Source organism: Pipistrellus kuhlii, unplaced genomic scaffold (genome assembly GCF_014108245.1).
Source record: "Pipistrellus kuhlii isolate mPipKuh1 unplaced genomic scaffold, mPipKuh1.p scaffold_m20_p_2, whole genome shotgun sequence".
Lineage (NCBI taxonomy): Eukaryota > Metazoa > Chordata > Mammalia > Chiroptera > Vespertilionidae > Pipistrellus > Pipistrellus kuhlii.
Genome location: NW_023425515.1, coordinates 102,535,282 through 102,557,274, shown reverse-complemented (window position 1 = coordinate 102,557,274; position 21,993 = coordinate 102,535,282). Strand labels below are relative to the sequence as shown.

The 21,993-nt window shown below is 41.4% G+C and overlaps 1 protein-coding gene across 8 annotated transcripts in view; it reads right to left on the bottom strand.

Moving 5' to 3' along the window:
- Positions 1–21,993, bottom strand: part of LIMS1 (LIM zinc finger domain containing 1) — a 140,962-nt gene that overhangs the window by 8,346 nt on the left and 110,623 nt on the right. For all 8 annotated transcript variants that reach the window (XM_036448003.2, XM_036448002.2, XM_036448005.2 and 5 more), the window contains 6 exons: positions 14,231–14,297; positions 12,883–13,003; positions 12,254–12,403; positions 10,686–10,836; positions 3,354–3,446; positions 2,940–2,988 (listed from right to left, as the gene is read on the bottom strand). In XM_036448003.2, the coding sequence (XP_036303896.2) occupies positions 2,940–2,988; positions 3,354–3,446; positions 10,686–10,836; positions 12,254–12,403; positions 12,883–13,003; positions 14,231–14,297 (631 nt within the window). The remainder of the gene's footprint in view (positions 1–2,939; positions 2,989–3,353; positions 3,447–10,685; positions 10,837–12,253; positions 12,404–12,882; positions 13,004–14,230; positions 14,298–21,993) is intronic.

Sequence of the window (21,993 nt, the reverse complement as noted above, 5' to 3'; positions counted from 1 at the left end):
GGGAAGGGAAGTTAGGGGCAATTGGGCTGGCAAGGGAGCTGTTGGGAATTGATCAAGCTGGCAGGTGAGTTGTTAGGGGGTGATCAATCAGGCAGGCAGGTGAGCTGTTGGGAGCCAGCAGTCCTGGATTGTGAGAGGGATAATCAGGCCTAATCGGGCAGTCAGACACCCCTGAAGGGTTCCAGATTGGAGAGGATGCAGGCTGGACTGAGGGACACCCTCCCACCCCCAGTGCACGAATTTCATGCACCAAGCCTTTTTGTATGTGTGTGTGTGTGTGTGTTATCTGATAAAAGAGTAATATGCAAATTAACCATCACTCTGCTACACCAACTCAGGTCCACCAACCAATCAGGAGCGAGTGTGCAAATCAACCCAACCATGATGGCTGCATCCACAGAGTGGGAGGGAGGCTTGGGTTTCCCCGTCTATGGAGGAAGCCAAGCTTCTGCAGCCCTGCCCAGCCCAGGCCTTCGCTTAAGGCTACAAAGTTTAAGTTATAGAAGATACATAAATCCCAACAGAAATGGTTGCTGCCACGGAGAGAGCAGGAGGCTTTGCTCCACACCAGACTACAAAGTTTCAATTATAGAAGATAAATAAAACCCAGATACCAGGGTTTCCGTTTGGGTCTCTGGGGGGCGTGGCTGACCCACAAACCACCACAGGCCCCTCGCCTAGGCTGCCCCACACCCCAAGGGAACCCCCACCCTGATCTTAGACACCCTTCAGGGCAAACCAGCTGGCTCCCACCCATGCACTAGGCCTCTATCCTATCTAATAAAAGAGTAATATGCAGATTGGCCATCACTCCAACACATAAGATGGCCAGCAGGGAAGGACAGTTGGGAAGCACCAGGCCTGCAAGGGAGTGAGTTGGGCGCTATCAAGTCTGCAGGGGAGGGCAGTTAGCAGTGACCAGGCTGGCAGAGGAGGGAAGTTGGGGGCAAACAGGCTGACAGGGAAGCAGTTAAACATCAATTAGGCTGGCATGTGGTTAGGGGGTGATCAGGATGGCAGGCAGAAGTTGTTAGGGGCAATCAGGAAGTTAGGCAGGCAAGCATTTAGGCAGTCCTGGATTGTGAGAGGGCAGTCAGGTATCCCTTGAGGAGTCCCAAATTGGGGAGGGTATAGGAAACACCTCCTCCCCCTGTGAACGAATTTTGTGCACTAGGCTTCTAGTATGTGTATTTGTGTGTGTGTGTGTGTGTGTGTGTGTATTTTTTGTTGTTGTTCTTTTTCTTTTTTTTCCCCTCTGGAGAGGAAGGGAGAGGGAGAGAGAAACATCAATGATGAGAGAGAATCAATGATTGAGTGCCTCCTGCACAACCCCTTCTGGGGATCAAGCTCATAACCCAGGTATGTGCCCTGACTGGGAATTGAACTGTGGCCTCCTGGTTCATAGGTTGATGCTCAATTACTGAGCCATGCCATGCCAGCCAGGCTCTTTGTGTGTGTGTGTGTGTGTGTGTGTGTGTGTGTGTGTGTGTGTGTGTTTTAATCCTCACCAGAAAAGTGATGATATTTTTTTCCATTGATTTAAAAAAAAGAGTGGAAGGGAGGGGAAAGGTTGAAAGAGCAAAAGGGCAGAAACATCGATGTGTGAGAGAGAAATTGGTTGTCTCCAACAGATGCCCTGAATGGAGATGGGGATCAAACATGCAACCTACGTACGTACCCTAGACCAGAATAGAACCCTAGACCATCTGGTGTACAGGCCAACGGTCTAACCACTAAACCATGCCAGCCAGGGCTATTATTGCCCTTTTTAACTTGTATTTTTAAAGAATATACATAGAAATATACTTTTTTTCTCTGTATTGAAACTTTATGAGTTAATTTTTACTACTCTGTGTCTCTTGAAAATGCTTGACTAAGTTTCACTTACTCACTGAAGGCATGAATATGGAAACTGCACATCAACCTTTATTTGTAGGCAAGTAGCTTTTTCTTTCTCTTGAGTATCCTATGAGGCATATATGGTAAATGCTATGTGGTGTGAAGATACACCACAGCTTAAGTCTTCTCACTCCTGTGGACAATGCAGTGTGTACATAACATGCATTATTACATCACTCAGACGAGCTTTTTGCACATAATGCTTGCCTTCTAGTACACTTTCCCCTACTTTTCTATCCCTATTGCCACTGATCAAACAAAGAAATATGGACTAGAGAAGTAATTAAAGAAAAAGCCAGACATTAATGTATTCATCTACAGCAGTGTTTCTTTTAAAGCTAAGAGCTTCCTTTGACAGCTTCTTTCATCTGGTAACCATCCCATGTAGGAAGAACTTTTATTTTCAATAGCACTAAGATTACTTTCTTGAACTAATCCTTTTGCAAACCACATATGTGCATTATTTCAGCAAGTATGCCCGAGAACCATGAAGCATGCTGAAAACAGGAATGTTTAAAACCTTGACAATAAATGTCTGACAGAGCTGTGCTAGTAACTATTACCAAACACAGCTGCTTTCAGTTCTAGCCCATCAGGTGTGCCTAATTACCCCAGTACAAGACCTAGAAATGTCTATAGGTAACTGCCAGGTTTTAGCATCTGCAAGGTTAAAGTTGAATCTTCCTAACTACCATGCAGATTAAACATAAACACTTCTCTACAGCTTCCAAGTTATATAGCTCTAGGGAAAGGAATGAGACATAGGTTTCAGGGTTCGCCATAAATGCTTTCTGCACTTCCTAGTTAACAAACCCTATGGCATTAGCCTGAAGTATTATCATAAATGAGTAACAAATCCAACTCTTAGGCCATTATCATCTCACTGCTATAAATTACTTGGGAAATATACCAAAGAAAGTGAAAAAGTAACTGACAATAATCACATTCCAAATTATAGCAATCAATTTCTTTCAATTTTCACAATTTTCAAGTATTTTTGTATCAAACTGGTGTTATATAAAATTTCTATGGTTACTCACCATCACCTTCTATAACACGGTTGCAGTGGAAACAAACATCACCAAATAGCTGAAAAATGAAAAAAGGTACAAATTAAAGATGTGTCAGAACTAAGTTTTAAAACACCAAACATTTAACAAAATTTGGTTCTTTCTATTACTTAAAAACAAATAGCTGGCTTACTAAGTCCAGATTTTACCATTATTAGAGATGATGAGTAGCAGTTCATGGACTAATTTTTTTCATCACTATCAAAACCAAAAAAATCTCTGGAGATGTTCCATATTTAAGGAAGGTAAATGAACATGACAACCCAAGACTGGGTATAGTATTGAAGTGGAAAAATTTTTTTCTAAGTGATTTCTTGTAACTAAAATATTGACAAGCTTAAATTCATAAAAGTATATCTAGTATGCAATGAGTAGAAATAATACCTGGTTATAGTGGGTTTCACAATAGGCAAGGCCCTTCCTTTCATAATGGCGATGTCCAAGAAATGGTTTTTCACACTTGGCACAAACAAAATGCTGAAAAAAAATTGCTACAGGTCATTTTTGAATTGCTATATTTTAGTTATTAAGTGAAATAAAACTCCAAAGTTACACTATTCTCAAAGATGATACATACAGGCTTGAAGCAGCCATTTCATATGGCCATGGGTTCTCCTGTAGCCCTTTCATTTTTACTTCAGACAAATTACTCTAAGACCCGGCCTATTCAAACATCACACAGTGAGAAAACAGGTGAACGTCTGAGTGGCATCTGTAAGCCAGGGCACTTTCTACCTCAACAAGAATTATTATCATAAACAAACTGAGAGACAAAAATCACATAATCACATCAATCGATGCAGAAAAAGAATTTGACAAAATCCAACACTCCTTCCTAATAAAAACTCTCAGCAAAGTGGGAATAGAAGGATCATACTTCAACATAATAAAAGCTATATATGATAAACCTTCAGCTAACATCATACTCAATGGGCAAAAACTAAAACTATTTCCCCTAAAAACAGGAGCAAGACAGGGATGCCCACTTTCACCACTCCTGTTCTACATAATACTGGAATTGCTAGCCATAGTGATCAGAGAAGAAGAAATAAAAGGCATCCAAACTGGAAAAGAAGTAAAACTGTCCTTATTTGCAGATGACATGATACTGTACATAGAAAACCCCTAAGATTCCATCAAAAAACTACTAGACTTAATAAATGAATTTGGCAATGTAGCAGGATACAAAATTAGCACCCAGAAATCGATGGGTGCTAATTTTATACACCAATAATGAACTCACAGAAAGAGAAACTAAAAAAACAATCCCATTTACCAATGTACCAAAAAAAAATTTGAGGGGGGAGATAAGATGGCGGAAGAATAGATGGGCGGATTCTGAGCCCTGTCCTGAAGCAGAAAGAGAGAGCAGCTGATGGTCTTGAGCTGTGAGTGTTTACTAGCAAGCTGGGAGACAGCAAACACCAGAAGAAACTGCTGAGGGGGCTGCTGACAGAGGCAGCCCTCACAGGGAAGCACCCACGTGGGCTACGTCCCTGCCCGGAGCTACCTACCGGCTTGGATGGGGAAACCTTGTCATCTTGAGAGGAAGATAGGATCATATCAGAGGCCTGAATATCCACAGCCACAGTGACAAGCAAGCAGATGTGCCCCCCCAGAATGCGGATCCCAGGCGGTGCGAACACCTGGCTTCACAGGATTGCCCCACTGCTCGGCGAAAAGGTCAGATTTTGCAGGGAGTGGGTGGAGAGTGCTGGTGGCGAAGACAAAGCCTGCGCGCACAGAGCACGGAAGCTGGAGGACAAGGGCGGTGATTACAAGTAGAAGCCCCAGCTGTTGGGCAGGTGTAACCCGTGAAAGTGGACGGGACTCCTAACAGGGAAGATATCTAAAGAGCAACATATTTGGATCTAGCTCAGAGGGATATCAGAGAGTTGCGGGAGATTGCAGTTGCTCGGACTTGCCCTCTCCCCACCTCCGTAGTTCCTGCTGCAGAGAGGACAGGAAAAAAAAAAAAAAAAAAAAAAGCTGGAGAGGCTCTCGAGTCTGGGAAGTCAACCTAGAAACACTGCCCCCAGAGCCTAATTGACAAATTGACTCTAGTGTAATAAAAACAAAGCAAAACCTGCATAAAAATCAGGACTGGATCATAACAATAGAGGAAGCGAATGACCTTCATTACTGCAAATTTTATTTAAATTTTTAAAATTTTATTATTTTTTAAAAATTTTAAAATTTTTGTTTTCATTATTTGCAACATTTACTCAAGAAACTATTTTTTTCTTTTTCCTCACTTGATTTTATCTTTATAATTATTACATTGTATACGTAATCAACATTATTACTACCACTAATTTACCTTTTTCATCTTATTTTCTTTTGTTTATCTTTATTATTTTTATTTCATTTTATTATATATATATATATATGTTTTTTTATTTCAGGATTATTGTTCTACAGTCTTTATCTATCTTTCCTTCTCCAACGCTTTATTCTATCTCAACGCTACCTTTATGCCTTCACTCTCTCTCCAACTTTTTCCTTTGGTACCCCATTTATCTTAACCCTTTCCTGCTCAAGATTTTGCCCATTCCTTCTGTCTACCCCCTCCTAATATTGCAATATTTCATCCTACTTGTATATATCTAATTTCCAACTCCCTGCTCCAAGCCCATTCACACCTCCCTCGCAATTGTCCTAAAAACAAAACAAAACAAAAAACAGTCTTTCTAACTCTTTGAAGTTGTATCTTGAATGTTAACTATACTGAAGTTGTATGCTTTTTTAATAAGATTGATTTGCCTATTCTTTTTGTTTGATTATATGTTTTGTTAGCTGGGTTCTAGTCACCTTTGTTGGTGGTTATTAATATCGCAAACACATTTCTATTCAGTGCCTTGTGTGTTGTACCTGGTTGTGTTGTATTTTGTGCTTTTAATTCGAAGCAGGAGAGAGAGAACTACACAAACAGACATCCTAAAAAGAGAGATCATGGAGAGACAAAAAAACAGCCCGCATATGAAAGAAAAGCAGTCTACACCAGAAAAGGAAGTAAACAAGATAGAGGCAAGCAACCTACCAGAGCAAGAATTCAGAGTAATGATGATAAGATGGCTAAAAAGAATGGAAGATAAATTTGACAATATGAGTAAGAACCAAGAAGAAATGAAGAAGAACCAAGAAGAAATGAAAAATGACATCGCTATTGTAAAGAACTCAATAGAAAGCATCAAGAGTAGATTAGAAGTAGCAGAGGACCGCATCAGCGAGCTAGAAGACAAGATGGAAAAAAATACCCAATTAGAACAGCTTCTGGGGAAAAAAATTAAAAAACAGGAGGAAAGTCTAAGGGAACTTTGGGACAATACAAAACAAAACAATATTAGAATAATAGGGGTTCCAGAAGGAAAGGGAATTGAGGAAGACATGGGAAACGTATTTCAAGAAATAATGACAGAAAACTTTCCTGAGATAGAAAAGGAAAAACCCACACAAATCCAAGATGCTCACAGAGTCTCAAGCAAAATGAACCCCAGAAAACCGACCCCTAGGCACATTATAATTAAGCTGGCAAACACCAACGACAAAAAAAAGAATTTTAAAAGCAGCCAGAGAGAGATAGAAAGTTACATATAAAGGAACCCCCATCTGACTAGCAAGTGATTTCTCCACAGAAACTTATCAGGCCAGAAGGGAATGGGATGAAATATACAAAGTCATGCAAAGGAAGGGTCTGAATCCAAGAATACTGTACCCAGCAAGGCTATCAATCAAAAGTGAAGGTGAAATCAGGAGCTTCACAGACAAAAACAGACTAAGGGAATTTATCTCCACCAAACCAGCAATGCAAGAAATGCTAAAGGGTCTACTGTAAAATTAAAGAAATAGAAAACAAAGAAGGAACACAGGGGTATAGAATAAAAATGGCGTCAAATAAGTACCTATCAATAATAACTTTAAATGTAAATGGACTAAATGCTCCAATCAAAAGACATAGGGTAACGGATTGGATAAGAAAACAAGACCCATATATCTGTTGTCTACAAGAAACCCACCTCAGAAAAAAAAGATGCACACAGACTGAGGGTGAAGGGATGGAAAAAGGTTTTCCAGGCAAATGGAAATGAAAAAAAAGCTGGGGTAGCAATACTTATATCTGACAAATTAGATCTCAGAGTGAAGGACATAACAAGAGATAATGAAGGCCACTTCATAATACTAAAGGGAGCAATCCAACAAGAAGAAATAACCCTGGTAAATATATATGCACCCAATACGGGAACACCCCAATATATAAAAAAAACTGCTGGAGGACATTAAGGGAGGGATTAATAGCAATACAATCATAGTAGGAGATTTTAATACCCCACTGTCACCCTTTGACAAATCATCTAAACAAAAAATCAGCAAAAAAATATCAATCCTAAATGACTCACTAGACCAGATGGAATTAATCGACATATTCAGAACATTCCACCCCAAAGCCACAGAACATACATTCTTCTCAAGCACACATGGGACATTCTCAAAGATAGACCACATTTTGGGACATAGGCAAAGTCTCTTCAAATTCAAGAAGATAGAAGTCATATCAAGCATCTTCTCAGATCATAGTGGCATAAAACTGGAAATTAACTACAATGAAAAAAATCCAAAGAAATCAAACACATGGAGACTAAACAGCATGCTATTAAACAAGGACTGGGTTACCAAAGAAATCAAGGAAGAAATTAAAAACATCCTGGAAACGAATGACAATGAAAACACAACTATCCAAAAATCTATGGGACACAGCAAAAGCAGTTTTGAGAGGGAAGTTCATATCCCTACAAGCCTATTGCAAAAAAACTAGAAAAAATGGTAACAAATGAACTAACTCTACGACTCAAAGAGTTAGAAAAAGGGCAACAAGAAAAGCCCAGTGTAAGCAGAAGGAAGGAAATAACAAAAATCAGAGAGGAGATAAATGACATAGAGACCAAAGAAACAATACATAAGATCAACAAAACCAAGAGCTGGTTCTTTGAAAGGATAAACAAGATAGATGAACCTCTAGCCAGGCTAACCAAGAAACAAAGAGAGAGGACCCAAATAAACAAAATCAGAAACAAAAGATGTGAAATAACAATAGACCCCACAGAAATACAAAGGGTTGTTACAAAATACTACGAACAACTCTATTCCAATAAACTGAACAACCTGGAGGAAATGGACATATTCCTAGAAAAATACAAACTTCCAAAACTCAATCAGGAAGAATCTAAAAATCTCAATAGAGCAGTGTCTTGGGAAGAAATTGAAACACTCATCAAAAAGCTTCCAGCAAACAAAAGCTCAGGGCCAGGTGGCTTCACAGGAGAGTTTTACCAAACATTCAAGGAAGAACTAAAACCTATCCTCCTCAGACTTTTCCAAAAAATTCAAGAGGAAGGAACACTTCCAAACTCCTTCTATGAAGCTAGCATCACCCTAATACCAAAACCAGATAAAGACAACTCAATGAAAGAGAATTACAGGCCAATATCCCTCATGAACATAAATGCCAAAATCCTAAACAAAATTCTAGCAAATTGGCTCCAGCAGAGCATCACAAAGATCATACACCATGACCAAGTAGGATTTATTCCAGGTATGCAAGGTTGGTACAATATCCGCAAATCAATAAACGTGATTCATCACATAAATAAATTGAAAGATAAAAATCATATAGTCATATCAATTGATGCAGAAAAAGCATTTGATAAAATCCAACACCCTTTCCTGATAAAAATTCTCAACAAGGTGGGAGTAAAAGGATCATACCTCAACATAATAAAAGCTATATATGATAAACCCACAGCCAACATCGTACTCAATGGGCAAAAACTAAAACCATTCCCTCTAAGAACAGAAACAAGACAGGGATGCCCACTATTGCCACTCCTCTTTGACATAGTACTGGAAGTACTAGCCATTGCAATTAGACAAGAAGAGGAAATAAAAGGCATCCAAATTGGAAAAGAAGAAGTAAAGTTGTCCTTATTTGCAGACGACATGATATTGTATATAAAAAAAACAAAAGACTCCATTAAAAAACTAATTGGCTTAATAAATGAATTTGGCAATGTAGCAGGATACAAAATTAACGACAAGAAATCTATGGCTTTTCTATACACCAATAGCGAACTTATAGAAACAGAGACTAAAAAAGCAATTCCATTTACCATCGCACCAAAAAAATTAAGATACCTAAGAATAAACTTAACTAAGGAAGTAAAGGACCTATACGCGGAAAACTACACGACACTGAAAAAAGAGATAGAGGAAGATGTAAACAGATGGAAGAACATACCATGTTCATGGATTGGTAGAATCAACATCATCAAAATGTCCATACTTCCTAAAGCAATCTATAGGTTCAATGCACTCCCCATTAAAATACCAATGGCATATTTCACTGACCTAGAAAGAACTCTCCAAAAGTTCATTTGGAACAATTAAAGACCCCAAATAGCCACAGCAATCCTGAGAAAGAAGAGTAAAGTAGGAGAGATCTCAATACCAGACTTCAAACTGTATTACAAAGCCACTGTTCTCAAAACAGCCTGGTACTGCCACAAGAACAGACATACAGATCAATGGGATCGAATTGAGAACCCAGATATCAACCCAAATCACTATGCTCAATTAATATTTGGCAAAGGAGGCACGAATATACAATGGAGTCAAGACAGTCTCTTCAATAAATGCAGGCCATATTGGAGTGGCAAGAAATATTCAAAGTGATGAATAGTGAGAACCTTCAACCAAGATTACTCTACCCAGCAAAGTTATCATTCAGAATTGAAGGGCAGATAAAGTTCTTCACAGATAAGAAAAAGCTAAAGGAGTTCATCAGCACCAAACCAATATTATATGAAATGCTGAAAGGTATGCTTTAAAAGAGGAAAAAGAAGAAAAAAGTAAAGATAAGAATTATGAACAACAAATACATATCTATCAACAAGTGAATCTAAAAGTCAAGTGAATTAAAAATCTGAGGAACAGAATAAACTGGTGAATATAATAGAATCAGAGGCATAGAATGGGAGGGGATTGATAATTCTCAGGGGGAAAGGTGTGTCTGTGTGGGGAGTACAGGAAGAGACTGGACAAAAAAATCTATGGATGAGGACAGTGGTGGGGAGGTAGGGGTAAAGGGTGGGGTGGGGACCGGGTGGAGGGTAGCTATGAGGGGCGGGGGGAGGAGAAACAATTGCAATAATTTGAACAATAAAGATTTATTAAATTAAAAAATAAATAAGTACAAAGGAAAAAATTGCCTTCAATTATCTAAATATAAATGAAACTTTCAAAAAAAGATTCATCATTATCATTATTATTATTAGAGAGGGGAAGGGAGAGAGAAACAATGTGAGAGTAAAACATCAATGGGCTGCTTCCTGCACACCCCACACTGGGGATTGAGTCTGCAACCAGGCATGTGATCTGACCGGGAGTCAAACCTGCAACCTTCCAGTGTACTGGACGGTGCCCAACCCCTTAAGCCACACAAGCCAGGGCTAGAAGATTTAAGAACAGAAGAGCACATCCTTTATCATTACTAAGAGCTCACAAAAGCTCTTGTGTATATTCTATATTCCTAATTTTCTACAAAGGCAATTGTCTTTAAAATGTTCAAATTTAATTTTTCAAACCTCCTAATCTTGTTAACACACCTGAACCAACGAAATTAAAAAGTACTGGTTGCCCCTACATCATGCATGTAGAACTCACCTCCACATGCCACTGTTTGCCCATGGCATTGACCACACGCCCTTCAATGGGGCGCCGACAAGCACCACAGATGGGAACCCCCATTTTATCATGGCATGGCAAGCAATACAGTTCTCCTTTCAGCTCCCGGGCATCAGCAGTCAGTTCCTTCCTGCCCATGAGAAAGATAGCTAACTGAATGATATCATCAGGAGGGAAACAAACGGGCAACAATATGACTAACACTTTTTAGGAGATTTTTGAAGTTTTCACTATAACAATTTCTATAACTTCTTTTCCCTCCTGGCAATCAGCGTAACATGAGTTAATAGGTTTGAATAGGTTTCAGATTCCTATCAAAACATCACTAATGGTAAAGTGTATAAGTAAGTAAAATACATATTATCACACTAGACATTAGCTATCATTTATTTGTCTTTATCACATTATAGTCCATTTGTCTTCCTTGAAAAGCTAGCGGATAATAACAATACTGAGGATAGACTCAGTGACATTATCTTCCCAAAATAATCAAGGAGTTTGGAGATTAGTTCCATTAATGATAATTATTTAAACCATGATAAGCTTTTAAGAATAGTTACAGGTTAATAAATAAATGAAATGTCCAGAATTTTCTATTTCCAAATGCTTAAGTATTTTTAAGCATTATTTTATTATTTTCTGTCTCCTGTGTCAATAAACACAGATAGCTCCAATTAGCCAAATGGACTTATTTGAATTTTTTCTGTTTAAATAATTATTTAAAGTGCTAACCAAAAGTGAAAAAAATATTCCTTTAGAGCAGTGACTGGCAAACTGCGGCTCAAGATCCACATGCGGCTCTTTGGCCCCTTGAATTTTTAGCGAAGGCCAGCTTAGGAGTACCCCAATTAAGTTAATAACAATGTACCTATCTATATAGTTTAAAAAATTTGGCTCTCAAAAGAAATTTCAATCATTGTACTGTTGATATTTGGCTCTGTTGACCAATGAGTTTGCAGACCACTGCACTAGAGCAAGGATAGGCAAGAAAAGCAGAAAAGGCACAAACTGATAATCACAAAAAAGATGAGGTGGCTGTTTTTATACTGCAAAGCAGTTTGCTTGACCCTGAGCCTACCTTGTTTTCCCTACTACAATTTAGCATGTACATTCATATTCAATATATCATGAGTTTTTTAAGGAAAAAAACAAAACACCTTTAGATAGAATTTTAGATATTTTGAGATAACACCCTAATTATTACAAATGCAAAAGTTATATATGTACAAAGATAAGACTTTCTAAGCTTTTTAAATTATTAATCCTTTTTTGGAAAACAGTTTTTGGATGATTGAGGATATTTTAATATGGTCTATAATTACTTCAAAGTCTGTACATGCAGACTGTGGCAAAATATTAACTGATGAAACTACATTAAGGGTATGTAGGTATTTTTTTATATTATTCTCTTGACTTTGCTGTAGGTTGAAAATTTCCCAGATTAAAACTTGGAGAAAAACAAATTTGGTTTGCTGGAGTAACAAGAAATACAGATAAATGTTATCCTTCATCTTCTCTATGGTGCAGTAACAAAGAAATCGCAATACCCGCAGTTGGCACAGTTGAAGTGGTCTGGATGATAAGGGTCGTTCTTGAATATCAGAGGCTGCTCGTCAATGATGGCATGGCATTTCTGGCAGATGTATTTTCCAAGGCCCCTGGCTTTCTCACGATTATGACAGGGGCGACACAGATGCCTAAACAGATCCAAAACTTTTTTAAAAACTTACAATTTAAAATCTAAGGTCCTTCCTAATAACTAAAAAGAAATGTGCCGATAAAGAAAAGAGAGGAAAAAAAAAGGGGGGGAGGGAGGAGAAAAAGAAATATGCTTCCCATATTTCTCAAAAGAAATTAAGGAAACTCTTTAGAAATCACTGTTGACTTAATAGAGCAAACTACTACCTTTTATATGAAAAACACAAATAATCTGACTAATATTTTAGAAACTCAATTTTAAATACTTGTCCCCCTTTTGTGAGGCCCAGGAACACAAATGGCAGTCAAACACTGCTGCCCAGAAACTCCAGGGCCCTCTCCTAACAGACACCAGTTTGAGTACTTCTGTTTTAAACTGGGTGTCCTGAAGCACTGCCTCACATCCCATGAGAAAATATGCATGACATGTAGTAGTCACTTTATTCACCCACACTTGACAAGAATAAAATACTCCTACCTCCCAGCATTCTTGACAAATCCAATATCTGCCAGGACCTCCTGGCAGAGGTCACAGCAGAAGCACTCAGGATGCCAGCTGTTATTCATGGCTTTGATAACTCGGCCAATAATGAATTCACCTGTGCAAAAGAGACACACAAAATATATCCAATGTGGCATTTTATTGCTAAAAGCAGCAAAGGGGAAAAAACACACACATTTAAATCTTTTTCCACAAAAAGGAAATTTTTATGTATGTGTATACCATAACAAGTATATTAGAAAAATGTTTTCTATATCATCTGAGTGCTTGTTTTTGATTCTGTAATTCTATATTTTCGGGCTATCTTATTACATCTCTGAATCTGCCTTTCTTTTCCCAAGCAATTACTGAGATCTCTTGAATGCCTTTTAGTAATTTCTGGCCATCAATGATACAGAAACTGAAATCCACAGCACATTTTCTTGTAACTTAGGCTTAATTTCTTCTTTCATTAAACCTTTATAACATTCAACTCAGCTTCTCCAATCTCTGGAGGCCTTCTAGTAAGAGCTGTTAGCAACCAGTGAAGTAGCTAAGGTGCAAGCCAGTCCAGCACCTGTATAATCAACCATAGGCAATCTCTAAGCATCTATGTACCTCACTGATAATCTTCTCTGTCTCCCTTCTGGCAAACCCAAAAGCAAGAGGGTATATGAATACTCCATAAATGTGTTCATTTAACATAAGTCTCAGTTAGTCCTGAAATAACTTTATCCTAGATGTCCTTAAAAATCAATTCTCTCTGGGTTTTTATACTCTCCCAGTTTGTTATATATTACTAGAGGTCCAGTGCATGAAGTTCGTGCATGGGGGTGGGGGTGGGGATAGTACCTCAGCCCAGCATGTGCCCTCTCACAGTCCAGGACCCCTCGGGGGATGTCTGACTGCTGACTTGGTCAGACATCCCTCTTACAGTCTGGGGCTCTCACAGTCCAGGACCCCTTCTTCCTACTGACCACCTGCAGTGGAGGCAGGAGGGGCTCCCACCACCACTGATGTGCTCACCAGCCATGAGCCCAGCTTCTGGCTGAGTGGCACTCCCCTGTGGGAGCACACTAATCACCAAAGGATAACTCCAGCATTGAGCGCCTGCCCTCTGGTGGTCAGTGCACGTCATAGCAACTGGTGGTTCAGCCATTTGGTTGATTTGCATAATAGAATTTTATTATATAGGACTGATAGGCAAGTGGACAGATAAAGTACCTAAATGCTATTCCTAATGAGCACCAAACCCCACTTTTATCATTGATACTTCAGTAGCATTAAACACCGTAAGTAACTTTGAAACTTAACTTTTTATGTTACAGTCAGCAGTGAGACTTACCGCACTGATGGCAGCAGGGTGCAAAAAGCATCTGAAAATCATGTTCACAGTACTTCCTCCCTTCAAACTGAAATAGAAAGTATTTGTAAATATGAATATAACTAGAGGCCTGGTGCATGAAATTCATGCATTGGGGGTGGGGTGGGGGGGAAAGAGGTCCCTCAGCCCAGACTGTACCCTCTCCAATCTGGGACATCCCTCTCATAATCCAGGACCTCTGGCTCCTAATCGCTCACCTGATTGCCTGCCTGCCTGATTGCCCCTAACCGCTTCTGCCTGCCAGCCTGGTCACCCCCAACTGCCCTCCCCTGCTGGCCTGATCACCTCTAACTGCTCTACCCTGCCCGCCTGATTGCCCCTAACCATCTCTGCCTCAGCCCCCATCACCATGGCTTTGTCTGGAAGAAGGACCGGATGACCAGAGATGTTTGGTCTATCTGGTCTAATTAGCATATTACTCTTTTATTAGTATAGACTAGAGGACAGGTGCACAAAATTTGTGCATGGAGAGGGGTGTCCCTCAGCCTAGCCTGCACCCTTTCCAATCAGGGTCCCCTCTCACAATCCAGGACTACTGGCTCCCAATTGCTTGCCTGCCTGCCTTCCTGATTGCCCCTAACTGCTTCTGCCTGCCAGCCTGATCACCCCCTAACCACTCTACTGCCAGCCTGTTTGCCCCTAACTGCCGTCCCTGGCAGGCCTGGCACCTCCCCTCCCCCCTGCCAATTGCTCTCCCCTGCAGGCCTGGGTCCCTCCCAACTGCCCTTCCCTGTAGGCCTGGGTCCCCCCTAATTTCCCTCCTCTGCTGGCTTGGTCCCCCCTAACTGCCCTCCCCTGAAGGCTTGATCACCCCTAAGTGCCCTCCCTTACAGGCCTGGTCCTTCCCAACTGCCCTCCCCTACTGACCTAATCACCACAACTGTCTCCCTTGCAGGCCTGGTCCATCCCAACTGCCCTCCACTGCTGGCCATCTTGTGGCCACATGGAGGAGGCCATCTTGTGTGTTGGAGTGATGGCCAATCTGCATATTACTCTTTTATTAGATAGGATAGAGGCCTGGTACACAGGTGGGGGCTGGCTGGTTTGCCCTGAAGGATGTCCTGGATCAGGGTGGGGGTTCCCTTGGGGCGAGGGGCCTGTGGTGGTTTACAGACTGGCAATGCCCCCCCTGCCCCCCGGCAACCCAAATGGAGGCCATACTACCCAAAGCAATTTATAGATTCAATGCAATCCCTATTAAAATATCAATGGCATATTTCACAGATTTAGAATGAAAACACCAAAAATTTATATGGAATAAAAAAAGACTCCAAATAGCTGCAGTAATCTTGAGAAAGAAGAAAAAAGTAGGAGGAATCACAATACCAGATATCAAGTTATACTACAAAACCAATGTGCACAAAACAGCCTGGTACTGACACAAGATCAGGCACATAGATCAATGGAACAGAACAGAGACTCCAGAAATTAACCCAAGCCATTGTGCTCAACTAATATTTCAAAATAATAATTAAAAGACAGAATGGACATCATCCAAAACCACAGGAAAGCTGGTGGAGTGGAAAAATCTACAACTAAAAAGGAGAGAGGCTCATGGATCAGGGGAGCTGCAAAGCGCTAAGGTAGGGAGACTTGCACACAGAGAGGAAGGGCGGCTGAGTGCCTGGCTGGCAGGAGGGGAAAGGAAGCCCCCCCCACTGCACTGAACCCCAGTTCTGTCTGCACTAAATACCAACCCCCTCCGAAACTTTGTAGACCCAGGCTCATATGGGTGGAGTCTGGACTGTAGAGAAAGGCACCCGGAGACTCAGAGACTGGGAGACTCTGGGGAGCCAGGAGCCGCAGCGGGCAGGGTCTACAGTTGCGTGCAAGTGAGTGTGTGCAAAGTCTGACCATGGAGGTTGCCTAGGCCTCTCCATAGTGGAAGGAGTTGGAAGTTCCAGACTAGAGACCCAACCCAATTTCGGGTGAGTCCCTAGGGCTCCCACACTCTTGCAGGGGGAATCTGGACTGTCAGGCGGGAACTCAAGAGATCCGTGGAATGCAAAGCTCTGAGGCACGCACACAAGGGCAGGACTGACTGGAAGCCAAGACTGTTGGCTAAGCCCTGAGACTCTGCCCCATCCAAGCTGAGCACAGAGGCTTTTGCAATTTTGCAAGTCTGATCCTATAAGACCATCTCCAAAACAAATGGTATCCGGGAGTAGACACAGCTTATATTCACATCCAATTGGCCTAGAAGTCAATTCTACCAGTGATACCAACAACTGTCAAGACTTACAACAAGGCTGTACACACAGTCCACAAAGGGGTACAGCAAGAGTATCTACCTCAGGTATCTAGGGAGGCTGACCCATCGGGCCATATAGGACCCCAAACACACAAAGCCATCCTACCAACTCTGGGAGGCAGTGAAAATGCCTAGAAAAGGAAATAGATCACAAACGAAAGAAATGGAGGAGAACAAAAGACTGAATAAAGAGTTCAAAACCACGGTTATAAGGGTTTTCAAGAATTTCCTAGAAAAGGCCAATAAATTTAACGAGACCCTCGAGGATATGAAAAAGGACCAATTAGAAATTAAACATACGCTGACTGAAATAAAAAATATTATACAGAGACCCAACAGCAGACTATAGGAACGCAAGAATCAAATAAAAGATTTGGATTACAAAGAGGCAAAGGACAGTCCTCTGAAGAAGCAAGAAGAGAAGAGAATACAGAAAATTGAAGATAGTGTAAGGAGCCTTTGGGACAACTTCAAGTGTACCAACATCAGAATTATGGGGGTGCTGAAACCGGTTTGGCTCACTGGGTAGAGCGTCAGCCTGTGGCCTGAAAGGTCCCAGGTTCGAATCTGGTCAAGGGCATGTACCTTGGTTGTGGGCACACTCTCACTAGCGAGTGTGCAGGAGGCAGCCAATCGATGATTCTCATTTATGTTTCTCTCTATCCCTCTCTCTTCCTCTCTGTAAAAAAAATCAATAAAAATATATTAATAAAAAAAAAAAAGAATTATGGGGGTGCCAGAAGAAGAGAGAGAGCAAGATACTGAAAATCTATTTGAAGAAATGTCAGAAAACTTCCCCCACCTGGTGAAAGAAATAGACTTATAAGTCAAGGAAGTGCACAGAACTCTAAACAAAAGGAATCCAAAGAGGACCACACCAAGACACATCATAATTAAAATGCCAAGGGCAAAAGACAAAGAGAGAAACTTACAAGAAGCAAGAGAAAAACAGTTAGTTACCTATAAGGGAGCACCCATATGACTATCAGTTGATTTCTCCACAGAAACTATGCAGGCATGGCAAGAAATATTCAAAGTGATGAATAGCGAGAACCTTCAACCAAGATTTCTCTACCCAGCAAAGTTATCATTCAGAATTGAAGGGCAGATAAAGAGCTTCACAGATAAGAAAAAGCTAAAGGAGTTCATCACCACCAAACCAATATTATATGAAATGCTGAAAGGTATTCTTTAAGAAGAGGAAGAAGAAAAAAGATAAAAATTATGATTAACAAATACATATATATCAACAAGTGAATCTAAAAATCTGAGGAACAGAATAAAATGGTGAATATAATAGAATCAGGGGCAAAGAAAGGGAGTGGATTGATAATCATCAGGGCAAAAAAGATTTGGGGGTGCAGGAAGAGACTGGATTAAAATTGTACATGGATGAAGACAAAGGGGGGGGGGGGGAGTAAGGGCAGAGGGTGGAGTGGGACCGGGTGGAAAGGAGCTATGGGGGGAGGGGGAAGGAGAAACAATTGTAATAATCTGAGCAATAAAGATTTATTAAATTTAAAAATAAATAAATAAATAAATAAATAAATAAAAGACTAGTTGATGATTACAATACATCATAAGACCTTCAGAAGGAATAGAGAATATTTTGTGAACCATTTGTTTTTTTCTCCATGTGTGGCAGTTTTAAATTACTAATTTTTAAAATCAGTATTTTTTAGTGGAAATAACTTGACCAAAAATCTGTCACAGAATTTGAAGACCTATTAAAACAAAGTTCAATTAGGGGGAGCGGGGGGTGCGGGGGGGGGGGGGGGGGGCGGGGGGAAGCAACAATCAAGTTTTACTCTGTATTTAATGAAAGAAAGAAATACAGCCCTGGCCACTTTGCTAAATGATTAAAGAGCACTGGCCTAAGACCAAAGGGTTGCAAGTGTGACCCCAGGCCATGGTTGGGGCAGGTGTTGTAAAACCAATTGATGTGTCTCTCACATCGATGTTTCTCCCTCCCTGTCTCTCTTTCTCTTATTTCCCCCTCCTTAAAAAAACAAAACAAAACAACAATTGAAAAAATATCCTCAGGTGAGGATAGACAAAAAAGGAAGAGAACAATATATATCTTAAAAAACAAAAAATAAGTCTAACAGTTAGCATTAATATGATATTTGCTAGCAGAAGGTAGAAAAAAATTAGGATCAGTTGTAATTTGAGTAAAAGTCTTTTAATGTATGATTCAAATAGATAACACATCATAGGCATTAAGAACATTGACCAAAGCCTGGATGCAGGGCTCAGTGATTGAGCATTGACCTATGAACCAGGAGGTCATGGTTCAATTCACGATCAGGCCATATACCCAGGTTGTGGACTCCATTCCCAGTGTGGGCATGCAGGAGGCGGCCAATCAATGATTTTCTCTGATCATTGATGTTTCTATCTCTCTCTCACTCTCCCTTCCTCTTTGAAATTAATTAAAAAAATTTATATATATATAAAATTTATATATATATATATATCACATTGACCACAAGTACAGACTGCCTGGGTTAAATCCTAGCTGAACCACTGCCACTGACTGGCTGCATGAGTTAGGGCAAGCTGTTTAAACTTTCAGGACCTCGCTGAAGCCGGTTTGGCTCAGTGGTAGAGCGTCGGTCTGCGGACTGAAAGGTCCCAGGTTCGATTCCGGTCGAGGGCATGTACATTGGTTGCGGGTGCATCCCCAGTGGGGAGTGTGCAAGAGGCAGCTGATCGATGTTTCTCTCTCATCGACGTTTCTAGCTCTCTATCTCTCTCCCTTTCTCTCTGTTAAAAATCAATAAAATATATATTTAAAATAAATAAAAAATAAATAAACAAACTTTCAGGACCTCATCTGAGACACAAACCAATTATGTTTTGGCTGTTTGTTCTGCTATATAACACATTCAGTGATCTCTTTGCTTTGCTTTTATAGGACTCTCTCTTTAAAAGGATGTCCTTTAAAAATACATACTAATAAAAGGGTAATATGCTAATCAGACCGGGAGACCTTCTGGACATTCTTCCAGACAAAGCCATGGTGGGCGGGCTAAGGCAGAGGCAGTTAGGGGCGATCAGGCCAGGAGGGGAGGGCAGTTGGGGGTGAGCAGGCTGGCACGGGGGGCAGTTGGGGTCAATCATGCCGGCAAGGGGGGGCAGTTGGTGGAATGAAGGCTGGTGGTGGAGGCAATTGGGTAGAGCAGGCCGGTAGGTAGAGTGGTTAGGGGTGATCAACAGGCAGGCAGGTGAGTGGTTAGGAACCAGCAGTGCTGGATTGTGAGAAGGATTCCAGATTGGAGAGGGTGCAGGCTGGGTTGAGGGATACCTCCCACCCTGTGCACAAATTTCATGCACCGGGCCACTAGTAAATAAATAAATAATCAATCAATCAATCAATCAATCAATAAAAGAATGTCCTTTTGAAATTAGAGAAAAAGGCAAAGTCCTAAATGGAAAGCTGTCATGATCACTCTCCACATCTGCAAATCTATTGTATCTCTGAATATAGAACACCCAATATAGTTTCTAAAGCTAAGCCTCACCCTTAACAAGGCAAGGAGCTGAAACCAGTTTGCATTAGTCGTAGAGCGTTGGTCTGCGGACTGAAAGGTCCTGGGTTCGATTCCGGTGAAAGGCATGTACCTTGGTTGCGGGCACATCCCCGGTGGGGGGTGTGCAGGAGGCAGCTGGTGGATGTTTCTTTCTCATTGATGTTTCTGGCTTTCTATCTCTCTCCCTTCCCTCTCTGTAAAAAATCAATAAAATATATTTAAAAAAAAACAAGGCAAGGAAAGATTGGAAAGCTTTATGGGTTTAAAGACTGCACAAGCGGCTGCCAGGCTGGGAGCGGCCAGACCCGGAGCAGCCGGGTCTGGTGTGGCCAGACCCGGAGCAGCAGCTGCCAGGCTGGGAGCGGCCAGGCCCGGAGCAGCCGGGTCTGGTGTGGCCAGGCCCGGAGCAGCGGCTGCCGGAGCAGCGGCTGCCAGGCTGGGAGCGGCCAGGCCCAGAGCAGCCGGGTCTAGTGCGGCCAGGCCCGGAGCAGTGGCTGCCGGGCTGGGAGCGGCCAGGCCCGGAGCAGCTGGATCGGGTGCGGCCAGACCTGGAGCAGCGGCTAGCGGCTGCCGGGCTGGGAGCAGCCGGGTCAGGTGCGGCCAGGCCCGGAGCAGCAGCAGCCAGGTCCAGAGCAACTAGGTCGGGAGCGGCGGTGACCAGACCCGGAGCAGCTGGTTGTGGAGCGAACCAGAGCGACAGAGGCCAGGCCCGGAACAGCTCGCTCTTCGCCTGCCCCTGCCCCATGGCTGCCTCTCAGACATGGCTGGAAACTTTTGTGGAACTTGAGGGTCTGCTGAATCAAGTGATGAAGGCTTAGATCTGGATGTGTTGAGTTAGCATAGGGCTGGGGTGTTGATCTGTGAGTGCCTTGGGTGGGGCCTGGATGAGGCTGGTTGACCTATTTGGAAATGTCTTTTGTGTGAAATGTATCATTGGGCATGTGGTGGTATTATTGATATGAGAAAATGCTAAGTAACTGATTTACTATCTGAAAAGGGATTTACTATCGGGGAAAGGGAGGGAGGAAGAGACTGAACATAAACTGCACCTATGGATGAGGACAATGGGGGATGGGGAGAGGGCGGAGGGTGGGAATGGAACCTGGTGGAGCGGGGAAGAAATGAGGAACCTTTGTAACAATTTGAACAATAAAGATTGATTAAAAAAAAAAAAAAAAGACTTCGCACAAATCACTTCAGATTGGTATCCTGGAGCAATTCATCATAGTAAGATTTGAGATTCCTATCTTTAGTGAAGTGGGAGAAGTGCTACTGTGAATACAAATATACTATCAGGCAAATCAGTACTAGAAAGAAAATTCAGAAAATGAATTCCTTGGAGCCATCCTCATTGCAAACCTGGTGCACACACTGGGGTGTGCTCACCCCAGCATGAGGACAACTGAAAGAGCAGAATTTCTTTTGCTATAACAAGCTACCTCTTTTCTACAGTGTTAGAAATGATCAGACACAGTTATGGCCAGTTAATTCAAAGTAAAACTATAGGATGTAAAATAAAAAAAATTCAAAAATCATAAATTTAGAAGAATTGAAATTAGGGAACAAAATATTGGAAGATTCTATAAATATTGCCTTTCTAGGTAATTAAACATTAAACCTCATATTGATTTAAAATGCAAGAAGCCTGTAAGAATATTAATGCTCCAAATTAATAGTGTTGAAACACAATGCTAATACTCCGCCACCTGCAGGGAACAGTGGTAGTTAGTACAAGGCAGGATGGATTCTAGTCAAGAATGGTTCTGCCACAGGGGCATAGGGTACCAAGGAGACAGAACTGAACCTCACATCACCCTGCTTGGTCCTGGAGGATGGCTGATTAGTCAGTGATGGGTAAGATTCCTCAGAGAAGGAACAACCTAAGACAGGCACAGTTGAAGAGGGGCCATCAGGAAAGAACTTGGGGGTCAACAGAGGTG